Source organism: Polyodon spathula, chromosome 15, assembly GCF_017654505.1.
Source record: "Polyodon spathula isolate WHYD16114869_AA chromosome 15, ASM1765450v1, whole genome shotgun sequence".
Classification (NCBI taxonomy): Eukaryota; Metazoa; Chordata; class Actinopteri; order Acipenseriformes; family Polyodontidae; genus Polyodon; species Polyodon spathula.
In genome coordinates this window covers 428,578-455,196 of record NC_054548.1, presented here as the reverse complement: position 1 = coordinate 455,196, position 26,619 = coordinate 428,578, and the positions used below count along the sequence as shown (strand labels likewise).

Below are 26,619 nucleotides of genomic sequence, written 5' to 3'. Positions count from 1 at the left end.
TAATCAACTAATCAACCCCAGCCACCTGAACATAATAAACCCAGGCAGGTAAGGGAAATTAACCCCATCCCTGCCAATTTAAAAAGGGCAGAGCTTTGCTCTGCCACAACCCAAAACGTGCTTTGATGCAGAGAAGTCAGATACAAAATACATGCATAAGTGTATTTCAGACTGCTACAAGTATAACATCTTTTAACCTTGATATCAATATCAAGGTTTTGTGTCTTTCTGCCATCTTCACAGAATTACCATTGGCAATAGTGTTCTCTGAACTGCAGCTGCTATGACTATACATTGCTGGGCTGGGTCAAACTTGCCTGGCATCATTCATTGCTTATTTTCTTTGGTTGACAGTGGAAAGTGAATCTTTAGTCCTCAGAATACAGGCTGCTGCAGTGAGGCAACATTTGCATTGGGCATTTCAAGTTTGGTAGAAACCATGGGGTAAAATTGATAACAAAAAGTTGATCAAAATAATAAAAAGACAGGATTGTAAATATGCTATTGACATTGCCTAAGCTTTTTTGAATAGTGCTCTCCATATAGGCCAGGGTAACAAGAACAGCTATTATAACCATTATATACTGCATACCATATCCCTCACTGCATTGTTATGTGCAAGTCTCTATATGATTAACAGGCACAAGTAAAACCAGATGCCGCACTTGTGATCGAAAGCTTTATATACACAAACTGCTTCAACAAACATAGGTTTACAATAATTATTCACAAATGATCCATGAAAAGATCCATGATTCTGTCTGCACTGTAGAAACTGACATTCATAAGATGAATGATTATTTACCTCAGTGTGCACACACACGTGTGTGTGTGTGTGTGTGTGTGTGTGTGTGGATGGCTATTACACTACTGATGGATAGAGGATCTTGTTTGAACAGCTCTTGGCAGCCTCCTGTTTACATCCACTACCACTGTTCTTCCTTGAGGGGATCTGGAAGCAATTAGCAACCCTGGCCACCTGAGTTCAGACAGATGCTGCAGTCCTCTCATGCAATCTTTGCAGATCAAAGTGTGATGCTGCACAGCTGAGCAGGGAGGGTGACAGCTGAGATAATGAGGGTGACTCATTTCTGCTTCACTTCTGCTCCTCCTCTGCCAGATCACCTCTGCGGAAGTGTCTGTGGAATCTCTAACAATCCCTACCGGAGTAAAGCTCTGTGCATTCAGAAGTTTATTTTTGTTAAAACTAACAGTCTAATCCCTCTTTTAATTCAGGGGTCTGATGGAACACAACTTGCTCTGCATTTCATAGCTCTACAGTCAGAATGTATACCCAATTGTATGGCTTATTTCCAGTGTCAGAGACACCAATGGAGGCTTACCCTTCTTGCCTATGAATTAGAGGTAACTCCCCAAAGGGAAAACAATCTGTTTACAATTCAACAACAGCAACCACAAAGTTGCAAAGTATTCCCCGGAGGTGCCTGCATTTATAAGTGTGTTTTCATTAAACTAGATGAAGTGTGTGTTAATGAGATCTCACTACTCATTGCACTCCTCTATAAATACATAATACAAACATAAATAAACATGCCAATAATAAAATATATAAATAATAAGCAGAAGTGTCTCATTATCATTACTGACAGATACTTATCTATGGCAGTTAACCGCACTATTGAATTAACTACTATAACAATCCTTAAAGCTCCACCCTAATTCAAGGGTGCTTTTATAGAACACATCACATTTGCAAATGTATTGCTTGTTTAATATACTTGGTGTGTTTGCTATCACTCTCCATTGATCTTCCTGGCTTCAAAGGTAGGTTTCTAAAATGTTAAATATGGTTCAGTGTTGAAAACAATCGACTCTTCATAAAAATAACTCTTTAGGTACTGGAAATGAACACTTTGAAACTATCCTACCCATTCCAATGGGTGCTACATTCTTAAACTGTGGCTGCAGCATGGTTCACTCAGGTTTTCTGGAGCAAACAGCCCCGGGGGGGAAGTAAGTGTATATTTTACATATTGTAGGCAATTACATTTCATAGCAGTGTATTATTAATATGATTGCAAACCGTGGTCAGCAAATTGCATGTACTAGCAGTTACTTCCATACTGCAGTGCAATGATTTGTATGTGATCTGCAGCAGCGACAGCAGAAACACTTTTTATAAATCAATGGCGATTTAATTATTCTTCCTAGTAAATACATACCAATGATTTATTTAGTCAAAAATTGCTGGATTTTAAGACCATCTGTGTTTATTTATGTTGACAGTGTCATATTTTATCAAGGTCTGCCTTTGTCAATCTCTCTATGGTAATGTATTAAACTAAAATATCCATTGTGAGTTGGATACCAGTATGCTTTTATATCATGGTCTTTCAATTGAAATTCTTCCTCTTTGCACAATACCATTACCTAATCATGGTTAGCATATACAAATGAAAATGCCCTTCAAACTGTATTATCAATCTTTATCCCTCAGTATGATGTCACAGATCCATCCACAGCATGTGCTGTTATCTAAATAATTGTCATTGTCTAACCTTCCACTCAGGATGTGTAATTATAACTTCTGTGTTGGATAACATACCAAATTACAATATCCCCAAACAATTCGGTAATGCAGATGCATGCTTCATTAGCCAATACGAGTACAGTCACTCCAAACTAAAGAATCAGAGTGCAGTTTTGTAAAGTTTTAAAATTAGAAAGTGGATCTGGAGAGGAAATTGGGAGGATCAGTGAATCTGAGGAGGGGGTTTTTCAATCTCAAACCTCCTTTGTAAATTTCTTTCTACCTTATGGACATGTCAAGTGACTTATTAAAAATAAAACAAATACTTGCATTAAAAAGCCTCAATTATTTTTACCACCAAAAAGTGAATTATGTTGGGTGCCATTTCTAATAAACAAACGATAAGAACCACAAACAGTAAATTATATCATTTTTAAAAAGTCCTTGTGTGGAATGAGGCTGGCAATTCATATAGGATGACAAAGCTCCATTGATGAATGTGATGGAAGCTTGTATTGGGACTGGGTTCGACCAGCCAGATAGTAGAATTATAGACGTGCTTTTCACTTCATAAAACTTCGGTAACATTTTTCATTAATTGTCTCTAATTACTGTGTATGTACATATTAGCTACTTAGTAAATAGATGCATGCTTACATAATGTACAATTACAATGTTATTGTGCACAGACACACAGTACTAAACGTGTAATTTCTTTGCATGATTTAACCCAAATTTTATCCCTATTCATAAACTGAACCCCCTAACCCTGACTCTAACTCTAACCCTAAACCCTTTCTGATACAGGGTTTTGTTTGTGTGTGTGTACCTACATATATCCTGCAAAAAAAAAAAATTAAAAAAATGACACATTCAATACTTTGCAACTATGCATATTAACATTGTAACTCTTTGTTACATTGTACTATGTAACTACTATGTAAATACACATTAATTAGAGACGCTTAATGGAAAGTGTTACTAAAACTTTATTACTTGGTTATATTGAAACTGTCTGCACTTTCTCCCACGATCCACAGCCCTAAAAACTAAGCATTGGAAGACTAATACACTAGCCAATGAAAGAACAAGGACCTGATGCAAAATACCAGCGGGGAAAGGAAATATGTCATTCTGTTTTCATAACAGATTCTGCTAGGATCAATAGATAGACTCCAGTTTCCAGCATGTATTGTATTGGAAAACATTATGACATCCACAGTCAGATGCACTTTAATATACTTTTTTGGTGAAACAGGACATAGGAAACAAAGAGGCAATAATGTGCTTAACAGATCCAAGGGACTTGGGAGGAAGTCTCTGCTGATCTTCCTAGAGCTGCAGATCTCAAACTACATGCAGGGCACCACCGTGGAAATCAACATCACTTCACTGGGACTGTAAACATTCTAGCTGCCATTCTGTTTATTATATTTAAGTAGGACTATAAAGCAACAAAAACAAAAAGATGCTTAATAAAATATATCGATATAGGCCTATATATTATATATATTATATATATAGGTATATTATATATTATATATCTATCTATTATCTTTTTGATCATAATATATATCTAAGAATAGCAGATAGATAGATAGATAGATAGATAGATAGATAGATAGATAGATATAGATTGATATAAAAGGGCCGTCAATCGATTTTTGCTCAGTTAATTTATGTTCTCAATATACTTCTGAATACTGTTCTCTATAATAAGCAACATCACGTAAAATTAAGCTTTTCTTACACCCTACCCTAGCATATTTATGTCACGCCTCTGCTCACTAATGATTGGACAGCTGTATAACAAGGGACAGATCTCTGACTCTCCCATTGGTTAAAACTACTAAAAACATTCAACTGTTTATGTCCCTCCTCCGCTGACATATGATTGGACTGCCATGGAGAAAATACAGATCTATCGGTTGATTTTATTTTATTTTCAAAAATAAAATTCTTCACGATTAAACTGTAAAAAAATGAATCTGTGATCAACTCTTTAGTTCATTAATTGGTCCGATTAATATAACCAATAAGGCACGACATCTAGAGTTTGCTTTCCCAAAGGATCAACATTGATATACCTTGTCAGTCACCTTTCTTGTAAATTTAAATATGGCTACCTTTTTTTCAACCCATGGGAATATGCTGTAATATTCACACCTCCGGTTGACCTGTTTTGACCAATCGGGATAGAGCATTTACCAAAGTTTCAACCCTTGGGAATATGCTGTAATATTCACACCTCCGGTTGAACTGTTTTGACCAATCGGGAATAGAGCATTTATACCCATCACACACACATTTATATATATATATATATAATCCGGGTATATAAATATATATTATATATATATATATATATATATTATAGAATATATATATATATATATCATAAGTAATTCATAGGTTTAAATATGTCATATGACACAAGTTGTTACTTTCATTCGGCCGATAAAAGGGACCATTAATGTATTAATTAATTAGTTACAGTCCAAATGAAAATGGATATGAATATAGGGCTCTGCAGTTTTGGATGGAATTCCTTTTCCTATACTGCAATAGTGGGCTGCAGTTTTTGTGTGGCTTTAACTTTCCTGGGCTTGTACACAGGTTTGCAGTTTTCAGAGTTCAAAGTTCAATTACCTTTCACCGGCTATTTCTGTATGAACACACTGACTAGGTTAAATACTTGTTAACTTCATGCAGCACTTTCTGAAAGGGTGCACCTCTTAGTGTATTTGTTCCTATATTTTGATTACATATTACAGACAGTATATTGCGGACAGTTAGAGGGTATTGTTACTATGTTAGTGTGCCAAGCCTTCAAGAGCTGCAATCGGATTCCTGAGTTAACACTAAACTACAGTCTTCCTGTATCATATTGTATATACATATGTTGAATATGTGTTCACATTTATTATCACATTTCTCCGATGCTGATGACAACAGCTACAGTTTATCAGACAGGTAACATGGCTCTGAAACGCCCACACTCCCTGGATAACTGCTCACAAACTAGAAGGAGCCTGAAGCTGCCATGTAGACAGAGCACAGAGAAGAAGCAACAATGTATTGTGCTGCTGTAGATAGTAGTGTTTACTGATAGACGGCATGGCAGGGGCCCATCAGACTGCATGTCAGCCCTCTTACCGAACACTTTTAGAAGCAACTCCTTCTCCTCAGTACCAGCTTTGTTTGTGGCCCTGCAGGAATAGGACCCTCCGTCGGACTGCTTGATATTGTACACAGTCAGCTGTGTGCTCCTCCCCTTCAGGAAGTACTGGTCAGTCTCCTCAATCAGCCTACCATTCCTGCAAACACATCCAGGAACAACCCAATGAGAAAGGGAACTTCTACTTTATGTAGGCTTCTATAGACAACCAGGAATACCTCTATACACACAAGTGAAGGTACCTACAAAATGTGGCCTTAAAAATAATGCTCTTACTACTTAGTGTACAAATAATCCATTGTAGAAATGACTTCTTGTAATATTCTAACAATGAAGAACTACATAAATGAGAATTTGGGTGAGTTTAAGCAACTTTTTAAACTTCATTCAACAGATTAGCCATTTCTTCATGAAGCAGTGTGTGAGTAAGGGTTACACTAAGGTGCTGTTATGTATGGCATTTTAAAAAGGCTGAGCAAGCATTACAAGTACATCTATTGTTCTAAAAATGGTTCTAAAAACACAGACTTAATGTTTGCAGAAAAAGTGATTGTTTTAACATTATTATTAAAATAATATATGTTGCTGAGGCTTAATAAATAAAGAGAATATAATGGCTGGTTACTGCAATCCGAGCACAAAGCCTGTGCTAAACCAATAATTTTGCAATAAAAACATGTAGATTGTAAACATGTTCTACAGTTTTTGAATATAACACTGTCTGTGTTGCGTTTCACAATGCTAAAATAGATGTAATAAATAAATTACGGGGGTCATTGGTTAAAGCAGGCAATTAACAAGTCAAGTCAATTAATCAAATCTTTTCACTGATATCAATTTTATTAGATAATCTCAGCCAGTTCTGAACTAACAAATTAAAGGTGAGCAGTGTATCACAATGCTCAGTACTAGCACGCACTGTAGCTATACAAGGAGATCATACTCGGCTTACCTGTACCAGGTGATGGCGGGCTCAGGGGACCCAGAAGCTGTGCAGATAAAAGACACTGACTCCTGTCGATCTGCGGTTGCGTTAAAGGAATTCTGAGGCACGGTGAGAACTGGAGGGACTGAACACAAAAAAAGAAAGACTAGAACAAGCTCTGTAAATCAGGATTTACCTGAAAAGTCTGGCATCCTTGCTTCTATCCACACCCTGCCATTCCGTCATGTATCAGATCCCTATCATGGCTGGTAGATTAACTATTCTGTAAGAGGCATAAATTCACATCCTGACATTCATTAAATATGTTATTGCTTCCCATTGACAGGATGTTTTGTCTCTAGATGCAGCTCTAAAGCTTATCCCAGTCAAGTGCTACTGAACAAGCTGCCCTATAGTCAACTAAAAATCTTCTCAGCATGAATCCTAGGGCATGGGACAGATTTGCTTTTGGCTACAGAGCCGAATACATTGCTAATGGACAACTTTGCCCATTCCAGGCAGGTATCAGGCAAGCCATGATAAAAATAGAATAAATAAATTTAAAAAAGAGTCCATTAAACCCATTTAATTATCAGGGCTAAGTCTGGATAATTCATGTGACCAGGTAAGCCAGTGAATCTAGGCTCTCTTTATGCACTCAGATGTACTGGTATATTCATTTTAGCCTTACTTGCAGTTTTGCATGGTTGTTAAAATGTTATCCTATCTAGTTAAGTAAGTGGGTTGCAATTCAACATATTGTAAAGGAAATTTAAAAATTTATCAGTGAAACTAAGCAGGACACTTAGAGAAAACAAGGCTTCCGAAGTAGCAAAAGAAGCTTGGAGCAAGAACTTCTAAATGTGTGTAGTCTTCAGAATCAACACACTTTAAAATACAATTTGATATAGTTTATTATTTAAGTACAGTAAACAGTGCATTGGTCCTCTATTGCAATGTTATATTAGTCCATATCACTCTGAATGCAGTATTATCACACAATGGGTTGCCATATAGGCTAAAAACTATGTGTAGCAACATTGAAATGTAATGTTTGAAATATAATGTATTTGATGTCAGAAAGGTTGTGCTAGTTCATCACAGTGGTTCAAGAACTAACACAGATATAGAGCAACAGATCTGAATGGAGCACCAGAGGTGTACTTGCTGCTATGAAGAGATCAGCTCAGAGAGGTCGTTCAAAGTCATGTCAGTTGCGTTGGCGAAATAGCACAATGAAATGAAATACAATGCACTTTTTCAATAGAGCCTCTCACAGACATCTAGCTTTACAAAGCTGGAGTCAGCACCAACAGTATAAAAGATGCCCAATGACAATACCAGCTAAAATAAAAAGTTATTTTTTTCATTAACGATTTTGATTTGCCTAGCAGATTTGGATCAGTTAATACACAGACCCATTTTCATAGATTAGATCCTTTCTAAATTACTAGACAATTTCAAGGATTTCTGAATAGATTATAAAGCAACCACAGATTGGTATTTTGCAAGGTGATATACTAAAATATGCCTTGGGGTGAAATGTAGGAAACCAAATGACAGCAGTGATGTAACAGAGTGGTATAATGAGGGGCTTGTTCAGGGAGGATAGACAGTGTGCGCTAGTAGCCAATTTGTTTCTACTCTACCTAGTGCCAGTTTTAAAACTGATGTCATCTTGACTTCTAGAGTGCTTGAGGTTGCAGTGCCTTTTACAGACTATTTAAAAATCTATAAATATTATTGACAAAGCCTTCATAACTAATTTCCTTCAGACTCTGACTATAGAAATAGACAGAAATATGAATTATTAAAGGGCCAATAACAGAATCCAGGTGAATACCTAATGCAAGGCGGTGGGTGATGTAGAATGGTCCTACACAGTACAGGCAGCTGAGCTCCATCGAAGATGTAAGACTACAGGTTCAGTGATAGTTCAAAGTGATGAGGTGAAAATGGAAGAAAAAACATAATTTAAAAAAAAAGTACCAAAATATCATGGGGAAGTGCTGTTTGCTTTTAGCTGTACTTAAGACCTTAAATAATGGAAAGGCCTGAAAACGAGCAATCTTGTATTGATGAGGCCATGAATGCTAATCTAGTTACATACAATATGAGTCTTCCAAAGGGTAGATAATCTTTTGCTTCACTGCAAGCAGTTTTGGAAATGTCTATAATGATCTGTACATAACTCAAACCTTGTCCAGAAGCTGGTTTTTAGATCCTAAAGTCCATTCATTAAGGAGGAGTGGGAGAGGAATAACATTTGCAAGAGCAGCTGACTGGGAAGTCAGGTATCCGTACCTGAACCTGAAAACTGGCTTTCAGTATGCAAGGTTCTTACTTAGCTCAGACATCTTCAGCTTAGTTGTGTTTTTTATTCATAAGCACAATTTGACTGTATTCTTCTGAAAATGATGATTTAATGATGATGCAATGCCAGTCAAAGTTATGAGATACTCTCCAATTATTTTACTAATGTAAGAAGCTGAGGCAAACTGCCCCAGGGAAAAGGCATTGTAAACCAGACCAGACACTTCCCCACAACAGAATACAAAATATCAGCATCAGAAAGAGTTTTGAGGCTAATATAATACAAAGTGATCCAGAATACCACAGTAATGCATGCACACTGGTGCCACAAATCTTTGATAAAAAGGATGGAGTTTGTATTAGTGGAGTTTACCTAAAAAGTAACTAAATAATGAAAAAAAAACTTTCTGGGAAGCACACCAGTGTCGTTTCCAAAATAGTTTCATACACTGTGTTAGGATAATTATACCTTGAATAAAGTATGCCATGTATTTCAGGTAAGAAGAAATTGAACAGCCCATCAACATTTTAACAATCACAGTTCAGTTCAGTGAGAGAATTGTTCGATCTCCAGATACATTTGAATAGATACCTTTGTTTTGTTTTGTTGCTAACACTAAATGCATGTCTCACATACCACAGTGACCGCTAAATAAAAACTAGTTATATGTATAACATCCCTCCCCTCTTAATCAAACTGATTCACACAAAACAGGGCTCATTTATTACAAAAAATATTTTTTGCATTTTTTACATTGCACTGGTTTTCCCTCTAACATTATGGCTGTGGTATTTCCCTTACTATGGCTACCTAAACCCTGCACCTGTAACAGACCTTCTAGAAACATTTAAGTGGTGGCTCTCTATTTCAATAACCAAAGAGATGCGGTTATCACCGTTGACGATGACTCTGATGTCCCTGAAGTCGATCTCCCCCCGAGCCTCCACCCGGGCCTCACAGCGGTAAACCCCCTCGTCGCTCTTGTCCACCTTTTGGATCTGCATGTTACCATTAGGGAGCATTACCAACCGATCTGCCCAGGAGAGGAGAGCAGAAAATTTAGTGTTGGGCCATTCTAAACAAGTGTTTATCATCATCACCATCATCACCACCATCATCATCATCACCACATCATCATCACATCATCATCATCATCATCATCATCACTCATCATCATCATCATCATCATCATCATCATCATCATCATCATCATCATCATCATCATCATCATCATCATCATCATCATCATCATCATCATCATCATCATCATCATCATCATCACCATCATCATCATCATCATCATCATCATCATCATCATCATCATCATCATCATCATCATCATCATCATCATCATCACCATCATCATCATCATCATCATCATCATCATCACCAGCACCATCATCATCATCATCATCATCATCATCATCATCATCATCATCATCATCATCATCATCATCATCATCATCATCATCATCATCATCATCATCATCATCATCATCATCATCATCACATCATCATCATCATCATCATCATCATCACCATCATCATCATCATCATCATCATCATCATCAGCTATCATCATCACCATCCTCAACCAGAACATCTCATCCTCGACATGATCACCATCATCATCATCATCATCATCATCATCATCATCATCATCATCATCATCATCATCATCATCATCATCATCATCATCATCACATCATCATCATCACCATCATCATCATCATCATCATCATCATCATCATCATCATCATCATCATCATCATCATCATCATCATCATCACCAGCACCATCATCATCATCATCATCATCACCATCATCATCATCATCACCAGCACCATCACCATCATCATCATCACCATCATCACCAGCATCATCATCATCATCATCATCATCATCATCATCATCACTACATCTGTTAGCATAACCATATCTTTTGGAAGGTGAAATAAAGGTGTTGAATAATAAAGAACCACCACCTCTGAAACACAGGAGCCCACCCAACATCATCCTCAGTGCAGAGACAGTGAAGCAAAAATGAGGTGTCCTTGAAGAGGAGGCTTGTTTACATTACATTTTGTGAACATATGTACTGTGTTTTTTGAAAGCGTGATTGCATGTTACCGTGAACAGAAGAATAAAGAGGTTGCTAATTTTTTTTGTCCATGGAGGACCAACATCTGGAGCATGTTCTTTTTTTATGCCCAATGATCAAACCATATCTGATCCAAATAGATGAAACTCCCTGAGTACTGGTCTTTCAGTGCTCCACTGAGAGGTATCATGAGATCCCAAGAATCTGCTACTTGGTGCACCCTGGTTATTGTGAGCTACTGTTAACAGGGACAGGCCAGAAAAAAAAGCATGCAGCTTTTCTTTTATCTGTAATTGCAGGCGTAGAGTAAAAAAAAAAATAAAAAAAAAAACAATCACTTTGATTCCAGCAAACTGTTTGTTACTCACTGCTCTTCAATGGGTGAGAGACAAAAAGGCCTGGAACGAGGATAATCTCTACATATTCCATCTTTCTTACAGATAATTTCATCTTTGAAGAATTAAATACATATCGGGAACTGAATATCAAAGACTGTCGGTAAAACCTGGATCATATGTATGAAATTCAACTATGGTTTAATTCCCCAGGAATTAAAAATGTATACAAACAATGCACAGGTAATTTGCAGATTAGTGACGTGTTAAATATCTGACTCCAATTTTTAGACAGCTCGCTGAATAACTATATATAGTTTGAAATGATCTGGCCAAAAGCCAGACGTGGATTAGTGATTTGGGTTCATGCCAGGCTTGGCAGGTTGTGAAGTTTTCTCTCTCAGTCTCTCTCAGGTGGTCTCTGTCCAGGGTGCTGCAGGCAGTGATCTGGTTTTTAGCTGCTGTCTAAAAGTATGGGAATGCTGCTGGAATGTAAAAGTTGATTGGTTTGGAAATTGGCAGCCGATTAGTCAATTAGGCATAGCAGCCTCGAAGTGTCATACATGAGACAGGGAAGGCAAAGGGTTGTTGAGAGAAAAGCTCTGGGAAAAATACAGGACTGCCAGTAAAGGGCCTGTTTATTTATTTATTTATTTATTTATTTTACATGCCAGAGTGCAGTGAACTACAAGTGTTTAGGAGATGAGAAATGTCATCATAGAATCAGACAGGTGCCATTCAGTGCATTTTAATCCAGGCAGACTTGGCTGGCAGTCTTGGTCTCTGAGCATCTCCCCTCAACTTGAAGTATTGTCTACTAGTGAAAATGCCTGTCAAACAATCCTACTACAGCACTTTATTTTGTAACTGCCTCTGACAGAAATATAATGATTCTCGGTGGTAAATCTCCCTCCTGACCTGTGAGGATGCTAAGTAAAGAGAACAAAGTACCCTTGACTAGATGGCCTGACAATTCATTCCCAGGGTTAAAAGGAAGTCAGTCATCTAGAAAGGGGGCGGAACTCTGGTGCACTAACTCATCGACCTGGAAGGGAAATGATCTGGCAGCCACGGAATGGAAGAGAGGTTACAATCATTTACCAATGGGTCATGAGTGGCGGTACAAATAGGGGACAGAGCAACGTGATCTGTTCCTTCATTTATGGTTAAGGAATCAAGGAAGTAAATACCAATTCCTTACCGGGGCCTTCCTAATATATAGGTATATATATATATATATATATATATATATATATATATATATATATATATATATATATATATATATATATATATATATATATCGTACTGTGAGTTTTTGTTTGTTTGTCTCCAATTTGTTCCTTGCTATTTATTAGTTATCTGCTGGTTATCAGCTCAACCAGCAATTGCTGGGATTTTCTTCATGGTTGTCATTGTTGTACCTACCGTCTGTCATTGCAGTGATTTCTCTGTTGTTATAGATCCAGGTTACAATAGGCACAGGGGAGCTGATCACATTGCAGACAATTTCAGCATCCTCCCCCTGACGGAACTCCTGGGGCGTCTTCACATCACGGAACGTCAGCTTCTCTGCAAGGTTAAATGACAGAGAGACACAGAGAGGGTCAAGCAATGCAATTAAAATGAGAGGTGTGTCAGCTTTACAAACCCAAATTCTGCATGCACCTCCATTCTATTAAGGGGCTGCCGATGTGTTATCCATGACTGCTTATTAAAGTGAAATATAAATGGATTTCTGTTTTTCTCTGCTTTCAATTTTAAAACATGCAGCTCTGACAGCTTGAAAGAATTAGATTGTCATGCTGTGGAGAAAGGCATCCATTTGACTGGTACCCACTAGTTCTGGTTTAGCAGATTAAAAGACAAATTATCTGCTGATTAGTCTTACAGTACATCTTAAGTGTTTCTTAACTTTTAAATATTCAACTTTTTTCTTATAACAATTATTCAGGCATGCTATAAAGTCATCTCAATAGCTTTGTTCTTGCAAAGAAAATTGCACCAATTAACAACACTTATTTAAAGAATGTTTAGGCAGAGTCTATTTTTATGAATAAATACATTTCAAATTAATGAAGCTGTCGTAGGGTATTCTCTTATCCGTAGGCTATTTCACGGTCATGTTTATACTACAACATGCATTTACCATAGTCTACCATAGTTTGCCATGTTTTTAATGTGCTTTACTACACCCTTCTGGGATTTACATTGCTTACCTGTATTTAGGGTTCCGTGTTTCCGGTTTATTCTGAATTTTACCAAAAAATTACAGCATTTTTTTTTTTTTACTGGACTTTGGTTTTTTCTGATTTTATGCATGATTTTTGTCTATTATTCAACATTTTTCCGGTACTATTTTCTAGGAAGTACACAATATTTTGATTAAAATGCTGTCTTTTTGACTCCGACATTGTAATAAGCAGCCCTACACTTTATCCTAGGATACAGCAGGCGTTTAAATATTAGAGGATCAAGTAACATTCAAACGTAGTTCTCTGTCACTTCGCAAACACGTTATCACCTGATTATGTTGGCCAATCAAAGTCTGATTATTGTGGCAATTACTGATCAACTAGCTTGATCAAAAACTAAATTGAAAATCTCACATGAAAACAAAATGTATTATATTATATATTAGTGGATGAGGAATGGGGAGAAAGCATTAATCAGTTTATGAATATTCAAAAGAAAAAAAAAGAAAAAATAGCAGAAGTGGGTCAGATGAAGCCGAGGATGCACAGAGCTGCAAATACTGCTGCATTGAGGTACATGTTCATGCTGAATTAAAAGAACATACTGAAAAATAAGCGACACATTAAACTAAAACAATAAAGAGAACTGAGAGGCAAGCAATCCATGTATGCGGCTTTTACACATGCTTTAATAAAAAGAAAGCACAGAATGTGTTAATGAGTTTGTCAGAGCATTGTGCTTTGCTGGACAGCCACTGTTTATTGCAGTGAGGTATGTGTTGGTGACTCTGTGTGACACACCTGTCCATCACTTAAAACATTGCCTAACACAGACAATCTTAATCGTAAATATTTGACAGAAAATGGTGATGCTTTAGTTGGCAAACTTCTGGTGCATCTCCCAATGGCTTGCATGCCCACTTCTGTCAATTTTCTTTTCTTTTTATGATTTCAAGGTGAATAAACATGGCTTGTTTTGTGCTGATGTCATGTTCATACTTTCTGTAGAGACTTTTTTTCCATCAGCACAGTGATTGCCTAAACGTTCACAAAGTACCGGCTAACTTGGAAAATGGGGCTTTGACTTGCACAGATTCTGCTTCTTCATACATGTGGGGGGCAATATTAATCAGAAACCAGAACTGCTACGCATCATATTCCACCTGTGAAGTGTGTATGCTGAGATTCTTACTCGATTTTTTACCGATGTTTCAATTAAAAACATTTTTTTACCGATTTCATCTCTATTTTAATGTATGTAAGACACAAATCGAAAACTTGGAACAGTACCTATACTTTAAGAGGCTTCTATTATGGTAAACATTTTAAGGATAGCCAGATATCCCAAGGCAGTGTGAGCTCAGTTTCTGGACCTGGTTTTCAGTTAGTCCAAATAAGGCTTATTTTGTTCAGTACACATTTGCAGCTGCATTACTTTAGTGGAATACCCCCAATCCACATGTCCTGTCAGTTTATTCCAGGAATCCACCGAGAAATTGATTGCACTTCAGCATAATTTATATTTTACTGCCAAATAGGCAGCCTCGAGCTCTTGTTCTTAGTTCTGGGAGTTTTGATATTCACTGTTGCTTCTCCTTAACTATAACTTGTTTTACCTCTAAGAAAAAAAACAAAAACAAAACAAAACAAAAAAAAAAAAACATTAAACTGTACTGCAGTACTAAAACTGCATAAAAGTGATTTCATTCATCTTGGAAATTCAGTTAATCTAGAAAACAAAAGACTGAGGTAATGATGGTATGCATAATGCAGATGTGTGTCTGTGTTTACAGATGTGTGTCTGTGTTTCTATGTCATTCTGATTACGGTGTGCTCCTTACGGTATTTTCTGTTCAGTTAATTGTGGTGGTGAATAACAAAGTCAGCTTTGCCAAACAATGAACACATGATAATATGGAGACAGGCAACAAAATGCCAACGCAACGGCAGGGAGGCTGTACTATTCCACATCATGGAGTTCCTAATAGTTATTTTACTCCAGGGAGAGAAATAATACTCCCATTTCACAATGAGCTTTCACTGTGAGGCTCACCTCAATGTGACTGATGAAGCTCACAATAAAGCCTGGAATGGCTCAAACAACTGTATGTCTTTAATCCAACATTTGAGAGATATCAAACACCATTAGGATAGAATTTAGCAGTTGATTGCGAAGTAATTAATCCTACAATAAAGAGTAAAACATGCCTTCAGAAACCAAGAGTAAAAGAAGCCCTTTTCTGAAATCAGGCTTGGCAATGCACTGACACGGGGGAAGAGTACATGCACATGGGTCTATAAAGACAGGTCTCCTAATAACTCGATATGCTACTCACACAAGACTTTTTCAGAACCATTCCAACTGTCTCCTAAGTCTTCTCCAAATTCAATAGATGCTGATTCAACAATGAACAAGTTCAATGCTCTATTACTGGTTTAAGTGCTCTACATTTTCACATATCAGGCTCTTAAAAAGCTTGTGCTTTCCCCAACCCTACTGAACCCAATATATATATATATATATATATATATATATATATATATATATATATATATATATATATATATAATATAGATACACACACACACACACACACACACACACACACACACACACACACACAAATTAATAAGACAGGAAAACTTACGATAGATTTCCAGAACCACCGTGGCTTCCTGTGTCTGCCCCTTGGCGTTAGCTGCTTGGCATCGGTATATACCGGCATCCTCCACATTGGCGTTGTAGATGGTGAGTCGGGAGCGAATGGACTCGGTCTGCAGGACCATGCGCTGTGAGGATACAATCCTGTCCCCCTGCGGATTGAACCACTCTATACTGACTGGCTCTCCAATTGCTGCAAACAAACACAGCAGACACATCAGCCCTGGCAGTGCCCAGTAACATTACCCTGTGTAATAGACAAAGACAGCAGACACATCAGCCCTGGCAGTGCCCAGTAACATTACCCTGTGTAATAGACAAAGACAGCAGACACATCAGCCCTGGCAGTGCCCAGTAACATTACCCTGTGTAATAGACAAACACAGCAGACACATCAGCCCTGGCAGTGCCCAGTAACATTACCCTGTGTAATAGACAAACACAGCAGACACATCAGCCCTGGCAGTGCCCAGTAACAGTGTAATAAACAAACACAGCAGACACATCAGCCCTGGCAGTGCCCAGTAACATTGCCCTGTGTAATAGACAAACACAGCAGACACATCAGCCCTGGCAGTGCCCAGTAACATTACCCTGTGTAATAGACAAACACAGCAGACACATCAGCCCTGGCAGTGCCCAGTAACATTACCCTGTGTAATAGACAAACACAGCAGACACATCAGCCCTAGCAGTGCCCAGTAACATTGCCCTGTGTAATAGACAAACACAGCAGACACATCAGCCCTGGCAGTGCCCAGTAACATTACCCTGTGTAATAGACAAACACAGCAGACACATCAGCCCTAGCAGTGCCCAGTAACATTGCCCTGTGTAATAGACAAACACAGCAGACACATCAGCCCTGGCAGTGCCCAGTAACATTGCCCTGTGTAATAAACAAACACAGCAGACACATTAGCCCTGGCAGTGCCCAGTAACATTGCCCTGTGTAATAGACAAACACAGCAGACACATCAGCCCTGGCAGTGCCCAGTAACATTGCCCTGTGTAATAAACAAACACAGCAGACACATCAGCCCTGGCAGTGCCCAGTAACATTGCCCTGTGTAATAAACAAACACAGCAGACACATTAGCCCTGGCAGTGCCCAGTAACATTGCCCTGTGTAATAGACAAACACAGCAGGCACATCAGCCCTAGCAATGCCCAGTAACACTACCCTGTGTAACAGATAAACACAGCAGACACATCAGCCCTAGCAGTGCCCAGTAACATTGCCCTGTGTAATAAACAAACACAGCAGACACATCAGCCCTAGCAGTGCCCAGTAACATTGCCCTGTATAATAGACAAACAGAGCAGACACATCAGCCCTAGCAGTGCCCAGTAACATTACCCTGTGTAATAGACAAACACAGCAGACACATCAGCCCTAGCAGTGCCCAGTAACATTGCCCTGTGTAATAAACAAACACAGCAGACACATCAGCCCTGGCAGTGCCCAGTAACATTACCCTGTGTAATAAACAAACACAGCAGACACATCAGCCCTGGCAGTGCCCAGTAACATTGCCCTGTGTAATATACAAAGACAGCAGACACATCAGCCCTAGCAGTGCCCAGTAACACTGCCTTGTGTAACAGACAAACACAGCAGACACATCAGCCCTAGCAATGCCCAGTAACACTACCCTGTGTAATAGACAAACACAGCAGACACTTCAGCCCTAGCAGTGCCCAGTAACATTACCCTGTGTAATTGACAAACACAGCAGACACTTCAGCCCTAGCAATGCCCTGTAACATTACTGTAAGGAATTTTTTAATAGTATTGGAACTCATTTTTGTTTTATAATATGTTATTTTCTGTAACAAATTGAACTGAGGAGTAAGCTGGGTATGGTATTTGAGCTCAGGAATTTGAAACCTCTGCTTGCATGAGGGATGCGTGAATCTCAGAGATAACAGATTCAAAAGGAATGCCTTTGTGCATGTTTGACTGGGTTGCCAGGTACAACAGATTGTCCTACGTTGAATGTAGAGGAATAAGGGGTCATAAATGACGTAATTACAAGGGCGTGTGTTAAAGCTAAAAAACTAAAATAAACATGTTGTTCGGGGCTCAGTTTTCAATCTCACTGAAGCCCAGAGCTTGCAAATCTGTCCATTTAAAATGATTCTTTTTCTGAGCTATACCAACAAACATATATTTGACATTGATAACATTGTTTATAAGTTGCATTTGTCTTTGCATTACCCTGTGTAATGGACAAACCCAGCAGAGACACTTCAGCCCTAGCAGTGCCCATTAACATTACCCCATCTAATGGAGGCAGTCAATAAAAAGGTCTTGCACTACTTGAGAATGTAAGGGCATGTATTGAGACCCTGCAGCTGTGTTGTTATTAACTCTTTAGAAGAAAGATGTTCTGGAGCTTGTGTGGAAAAGAAAAGATTGAGTTGAAAATGTAGAATGTTTATTTCTAGTGCAGTGCTACATTTGATTATTTATTTGTATTTATCTGGTTTATGTACAAAGTATTTGCTATTCTATGGAAAGAGTATTCAATCCCTAAATGTTAGGCTATTCATATAATTTTAACCAAAAAATAAGAAGCATATTGGTGATGAATCCTAGCAGAGTTCTAAATATCACTGACGACGATCTTCCAGTTTTATTTGTGTAATGTGTTTTATCTGACATGGACGGCTACTGTCTTTATTGTGCTGTGTTAAAGTTTGCAGGAACCCTGTTCTAAATATTACCACCATCTCAATATAATTGTTATTGGCAAGTAACAAATAAACCACGTGCTGCTGTACAGTGTGGGTCTGTTTGGATCACTGAAATTCCTGCTTGGTTTGAATGTAATTAATCCTTATCCATAATATTGTGTTCAATACACATGGCTGAAAACATGTTGGAAATACATTGTGGATGTATGCACTTTTTTTTAATATAGAATTTTATAATTCAACAAAAGGCAGACTACAATACAGTACTGGCCAAAAGTAATAGAAGTGATGAGTGCAGAAGAGGGTACATCTAGGAAAGTCATGGCAGAGAAAGATATGGGGGGAACACAGGGCTATAATGTAGAACTTTGGAGGGCAGCAGGGGAAGTGCCATGAGAGAAATGTAAAAGTGGAAGGACAACTCAGTGGCAATGCTGATTGAGTAGAGATGACTGTGACACCAAATTCATATTATTATTATTATTATTATTATTATTATTATTATTATTATTATTATTATTAGTAGTAGTAGTAGTAGTAGTAGTAGTAATTAATCATTTCGCAGATGTTTTTTATCCAGTGACTTATAGAGACTAGGGGGTGAACTAATCATCAACAAATCATCACGCTGCTGAAAGATTACTTGATCGGCACAAATTGTTAATCCAGGTATCTGGAGATAACTGAGTGATATACTATACAAAGAGACATCCAACCAATCGATCCAGTCTCACTGAGTCTCAGCATGTGTCCATTAATCATGGTATACTGGTGAAGAATTCCATGCCTCGATTAAAGACTATTCATGTATGTATAACAGGGCCAACGCTGTGTGAAAACTGCAAACTAGAATTTCTCTCCCACAGTTACATAACCCACAGTTGCATTGCACCACACAGCAATGTCCATTAGAGATGCATTCACCCACACTTACATATGATAATTCCATTTCAATATATTCATAATGAGACCTGTGGCATCACCAAGCACGCCATCCCTCTGGCTTCCCATTTCATTAAACTTCCATATTAATTATAAATGAAACCTGTCTAACCTCAAGGCAGTTGTCTACACATAAAACCCCTGTTTACTAAAACCTGCATCTTTGGTTTAGTGTCCAATAATCACTGAGAAGACTTTCAGAATACACAGTATTAGTGAATAGGAGTTTCACACAGTATCCAAAGATGACCAGTGGACTTTCTCATGCCACTGGGTCCTGCAAATGGAGATCCTCTGGGACCTTCTGGATGTGTCATTCTTAGTGGAAATCAAAATAGTTGTATTTCTCCATGAACCCTTTCCAGCTCATTCACGGTAGCCTCAAGTTCAGTAATAATAAAGAGCCCCATTATGAAATCACTGGCATGTTACATTTATCTTCTGGTTAGAATCACAACCTTGTTAACATATTAATCATAAAGAACTGGGTTTGCCACCAGCAACAGTCTCTCAGAAGCTAAATGAATACAGAGGAACAATGCAGCTTCCACAGTGTTGCCAGCACTTCCTTTACAAGCGCAGAGCTGTGGAAGGCCGATTATATTTCATCTGGATTAAGCTGGCATGGAGGCAGTGTTCTGTGCTCACCGGGACACTGGTTTGCCCTTGAGGAGTGAGGCTATTCTATGAGATATTCTGTGCTGATAAAGCCACATTACTCTATTTAGAGAATCTGCACTGGAATCATGAGAAGTTTTTATAGTTGTGTAGACTGATTCACATTTTTACTTATATCAATAAAATTAGACTTTTTTTTTTGGCACAGTGCGCCTGCTGGTCAAAACGTGTGTATCTGCGACTATTTAGAATTAAAAAGGTATATGAAGAAACACATCAGCTTTAAAGTCCTGGTCACAAGCATGACATTTGTCGACGGCATTCTATTTTTCAGACAACACAAAGGCAACATTTTCAATACCCACCAATCAAATTTGATAGTAGTGTCACATGATGATAAGGCTTGACTTTAAAATCAGACAGATAGTGTATATAATGCATTCTGATTCCTACATTTCATCCAATTAATTATATGTAGTCTATAGATATGCAATACAGTGTGTATTTGGATAAGCGAATGTTAATGTCCACGATTACAATAACATATTTAAGCTGTGAATACAATTCTACAATAATACAATAATAATACACATTTTCTAATTAATTTAACATGCATGCAGTTATGCAGGATAAGACACTAATATTATATATATACTATATATATATATTATATATATATATATATATATAATATATATATGTGTGTGTGTGTGTGTGTGTGTGTGTGTGTGTGTGTGTGTGTGTGTGTGTACATAAATAATTAACAGATGTAATTTATTTCAATTTGTATTTATTTATTTCATTATGTATTTAGTTTATTATAATGTAATTAGTACAAAAACTGGCATTATGATTGATTTGCATTATGTTTTTGCCTCTGCGTTGCCAGCTTGTCACCAGCTTGTCGATTGTATGCTTGTCCCCCTTGTGACCACCTCAAACTGCAAGGCAACATGCAGGCAACAAATGTGTTCCTCTTGTTGCCGTCGACAAAAGTTGTCCATGTGACGAGGCCTTAAGAGCATGATAAGCCACACTGAGTAAAAATTGTACTGCCGTTTTTGCATCCTTTAAAGGAAGTGTGTTACAGGGGGACCAATTAGTGTTTACACTCCAGTGTAAAGCATAGACATGACTGAAAAATCTACTGAGACCAGAAGGGCACTTATAAAAAGTCTTCTCATTTGTACCTTGCTCTTTAAAAGCTGGTTCTGTTATCCAGCTTTCCAGAGCTGTATTATGTGATCTGCATGTTTAAATAAACATATCTGTTTAAAAAAAAAACATACTGTGCTTGACGCAAGCATTTCATTATTAATATACATATTTTTTAATTTTATTGAAAGTACTTTTACAATAATTAAAAGTATCATAACGTGAATATAAACATACAAAACATCAGTAGTGCAGCATTAAGAAACAGGTTAGCGTCTGTTCCTGTGATTTCCATCTGAACCAAAAACACACTGGAAATGTGAAAAAAAAAAAATATCGTTATCAAAAGTGCCCAGCCGTTTAAAATGGAGATATCAAAAACACAAGCCAAGTTTCAAGAAACCATCGGGGCAGCCTTGCCCAGCACAAAGCAAATAGGCACAACTGTCAATACGGTGGGGTCCAAGGTTGCCCCGATTGTTTCTAGTAGCTTGGCTTGTGTTTTTCATGCTTTTTCAAGTTAAAAATCTGCTTTTATTGTGCCTCAAATGCACAAGACAGGTTAATAGAAACAATTGGGGCATTGACAGTATACTACAACATGCTTACAAACTGAAGGATATACTTTCAAATCCCGCGCATGCCAGACTTTTTTATATTTATATAAAAATATATATTTTTTGCAGACAAATGTTCCATTTTAGAACAGAAATAAATCATTTAACATAAAAGTGCCTGGGGTGTGAATTGTTTGATGTTCACCTAACCTTAGTTAGCTTCAATAAAAACAAAATCTCAGATCAATTCAGCTTCATACCTGTGCAGGTGAAGAATTTGGATTCCCCCACACTCAGCTCTACTTTGCTCAGTGAAATCGTCACTTGAAGAACAGCTGGAGAAGAGACAGTGAAAGACGAATGTCAGCAAAGAGCATGTTAAAACACAATCTGCAAGTCTCAGGGGGGATGCTTTTGAAAAATCATTTTGCATTGGCAGTTTCAAAACTCACCCCTCAGTCACAGAAACACATTTTCAAAAACAAGTGTCACTTTCAATCCAGACCAGATGAAAAGATGTGCCTGAAACCCCACTTGATGGTTTCTGCAGGTTTCAGATACTCCTTCTCCATTAGAAAACACAACTTCACTTGTATTCCTGCTAACTATGGCAACTAAATATTGTTAATGCTTACAACTATGTACAAATATATGCACAGAAATATGAAGTGTTGCCTTGGCGAATTTAAAGAGAGGAGCTCTTACACGCAGACAGTATAATCAGAGCTTTTAGATCGCTCTCACCGGTCACCTCAGTTGACCATCATTGATGGATCAAACTCTTAGGCTCTCATACAGATTCAAAAATCACATCTCCATTTCCTCCTGAATTAATAATACAAAGAATTATATTTTATAATGCCCATTCATTGCTGTGTATTCCCATCCAAGAGCCAGGATGAGGCCATGAGAATTAAATTCACATTTAGTCTTCCATATTGGAGTAATACACATCAATACTCAAGGAAATGCATAAGATAGAATTAAACAACTTGCTTTCAGTGCAGAACGCTTAACAGAGAAAAGTGGATTTTGTAGTTAAAGTGTTACTTTTCTTTTAGGCTGACCCTCTCTGGAGAATATTTCACATGCTGGTGTGTGTTGTTTCTTTCCCCATATGAACATGCCAAACTATTTGTAACAGCATTAGTCCACCTTTACTTGATTGTACTGGCACTCCAATATAACATGTGGGTCTGGAACCTAACTGATTTTGGGCAAATTCCAATTTCAACATGTTTTGCCTTGAGAGTCAGAGCTGTAGCCTGCCTAAAACTACACAATGAGTTTATAAGTGTCAAGTACAGGTATTGTTCAAAGCACTACCTCTTTTTTTTGCAGTATGATATAGAAAGGACAAACATTAGACACTGGGGAGTTTTTACCGTAACTCTTATAGTAACATAGGCATTGATTCATAACCCCCAAAAAAAAAAAAAATCTGTCAGGTTAATTTTTGAGTACAAACTCCAATTTAGGGGTTTCAAAAGTGTGTATATTTCATGGGAACCGTACAACTCGAAGTGGTTTATATCACTTATAAAATGGCTATTTCAAAGTGAATTGTTTTTAGGGAGAAGAAAATTATGAAAACACTTTTAAAAAAATAATATAAGACTTGCATTATGTGTACATCTGCAACGTTATATAGTCCTAATGGACAAAGCATTAAGTTTGCATTCAAGAATGTGTTTTAAGCTTTACTTGTTTAAAATCAAATGCACATTTCCATTTATTGTGAATTTCAGCATTGAAAGCAGCATCTCATAAGTACAGGGCAGAGTACAAGCTGATAATATGGATGGCCTGGGCAGGTTTCAAATGAAACTGAAGAAAAGTCAGATTTCAGTTGAGGATAAAATTGAACTCCACTGGTTTCTGTTTTGCAAGGTTGGAGTCTAATAGTTTAGCAAACTGCTTTCAGTTTGATTTCCAGTTACACTTAGACATTATTTCCCTTGATGCCAGCCTGAAAGTTTGCCAGCTTCTGAAAGTAGGTGCACCGCTGCATTTCTCAAGCACCGTTGTGAGAGACTGACTTTGTTGTTTAGTTTAGTGTCTAGTCAGTAGGGTCTAGTGTCCAGGATTTGCAAGGGAGCTCTGAGTGGTTGCAGGTAACAGGCTGTTAGATCTGGAGGGAATTTTGAGAAAGCTTTTTAAAGCTCTGGACCAGCCAACTGGGGTTGCGGCATCTGGTGAAAGTGCTTCAGATTCCATGGATTATATATATATATATATATATGGTTAAATCCTGATCGAAATCAAAGTGCCTCTTGAAAATATTAATTAAAGTTGGCTGTACACATGAATTATGCATGCAATTATGTAACAGGTTTCAACATTAATTCATTTGAAATCCTATCAAATCCCTAATTCTCACCCTAATTCACCTGATTAAAAGTGACACAAGAAAATGAGCATGTGTTTACAGCACCCTCGTGCAAAGGGGAGATTCATCTATGTGAGGCCCCAAGGGCATTACCAAAGGAGTCTATCTGGACACAACAAGCAAGTGTTAATCTGACAGCTACTGTGAGGATTGATTACAGCCCCATGATTGCTGGAACTGGTGTTGTGGCATGTTACTGGGCCTTTCACTTACTTTAAATCAGTTTACAACGAGGGTCACAATAAGCATTAAGCTGTGCGCTGTGCACTGCACACAAACAACATGCACGTCAGACAAGACTATGTAGAAACTGCAGTTTCATTTAAAGCCAAAAGATGGCAGCAGACAGGTTTTCCTATGTTCAATATCACATGCAAAGCTCCCCTTCATTGTCACAAAAACTACTTAATAAGACCCAATGCAAATGACAGTCGAACAGCTAAGAAGACACATGCAGATTGACTCAACAGTATAGACTCAAAACATATTTAAGATTGTATATAGACAAACTAGCTGTTCCTTTCTGGGCAGAAGAACTGAGCAGTGAAATCATAAAAACACAGTGACTGGGACCTAAGAGGTTACTTAAGGTCACTGCACGCATCTCTGAAGGCTTGGTTTATGTCACTAGAGAAATGCATTTAGGAGCTGTCCTAAATCCATGTCCATGTAGCTGTCAGGGGATAACAGTCCAAATCATCAAATAAGAAACAGCTGATCTTAATTAGCAGTGCTTTCTCGAGAGAACCAGGACTAAATTATAGAGCTTTAAGACAGGTCAGGATTACTGAGATGAGACAGGGTATGTCTGGCTGTTGTCTGTGTCAAAACTGAAGTACGATATGATGATGCAGTTCCTAAAAACCTTTAACAGACCAAACAGCAAATGTATGTTTCAAGCCCAATCGCTATTGGTCATCAGCAAGCTACCCATTACTGAAACAAGATTTATTTGGCAAATGGACCCGTGTGTTTTGTTTGCATGATGGAAATAAAGTTTGAATATTTAGAATTTAAGTTTGGCAGGGATGGGGTTAAACTCCCATTCCTGCCAAACCCACGTGTGGAATGTGGCTGGGTCTTGATTGATGGTCAATGAAGCCCCTGCCACATGGATTACAAGGGAACCACAGCCTTTATTTGGAAGGTGCGTTTAGGGAGAAGAATGGTTCAGTGAAGGTGGCTGCCCAGCCTGAACAGTAAAGAGTGGTTGTTTGAATGATTTATTTAGTTTAAATCTTTTTATTTGTTCCTGTGTTTTGTTTGTTCCTGTGATTATTTTGTTGTGTGTTAATCAAAGTGGTCAGCTTTCCACCTCTGGGTTTAATTCATACCTTTCAACAGCCTTGGCTGCAAAGCTATCTTACAACAGGACTCTATGACCTGAAATGTGAAATCCCTTGAAGCAAAATGAGTTTATTCCTGATATGATTGACTACGGACATTGCAGCAACCTCAACAATGTATTGGGGGATGAGGTTGCGTTTTGATAGGTCATGCAGTGCCACAAGAAAGAACGGGATCAAGATAAGGGTGTCATGAACACAATACTACTACTACTACTACTACTAATACTAATAATAATAATAATAATAATAATAATAATAATAATAATAATAATAATAATAATAATAATAATACTGCTACTACTACTACTACTACTACTACTACTACTACTAATAATAATAATAATAATAATAATAATAATAATAATAATAATACTACTACTACTACTACTAATATAATAATAATAATAATAATAATATAATAATAATAATAATAATAATAATAATAATAATAATAATAATAATAACAACTTACTTGCTAAGGACATAATTATTTTAATTGAAATTAATCATATCCTGTACATTGCAGGTACTGACAGAACTATAGCATTAGAGCATTTTCAATTATATTAAAATGTATTTTTTAAGTGCTGAGGGCCATCTGAGTACTTAATTGTTTAGCACAGCTGACCCGTGCTTTTGACATTTGTTACCTGATGGAAGTCTTTAAAGGTTCAGTAAAGGTCACAGCAGTGAGCTGTGCTGTTACAT

The 26,619-nt window shown here is 37.6% G+C and overlaps 1 protein-coding gene across 2 annotated transcripts in view; it reads right to left on the bottom strand.

The window, feature by feature from the left end:
* LOC121328147 (neural cell adhesion molecule 2-like) overlaps positions 1-26,619 on the bottom strand; it is a 279,149-nt gene that overhangs the window by 62,931 nt on the left and 189,599 nt on the right. For both annotated transcript variants that reach the window (XM_041272661.1, XM_041272662.1), the window contains exons 2-7: positions 22,434-22,508; positions 16,188-16,394; positions 12,773-12,916; positions 9,804-9,941; positions 6,622-6,739; positions 5,648-5,808 (exon numbers count right to left, since the gene is read on the bottom strand). In XM_041272661.1, the coding sequence (XP_041128595.1) occupies positions 5,648-5,808; positions 6,622-6,739; positions 9,804-9,941; positions 12,773-12,916; positions 16,188-16,394; positions 22,434-22,508 (843 nt within the window). The remainder of the gene's footprint in view (positions 1-5,647; positions 5,809-6,621; positions 6,740-9,803; positions 9,942-12,772; positions 12,917-16,187; positions 16,395-22,433; positions 22,509-26,619) is intronic.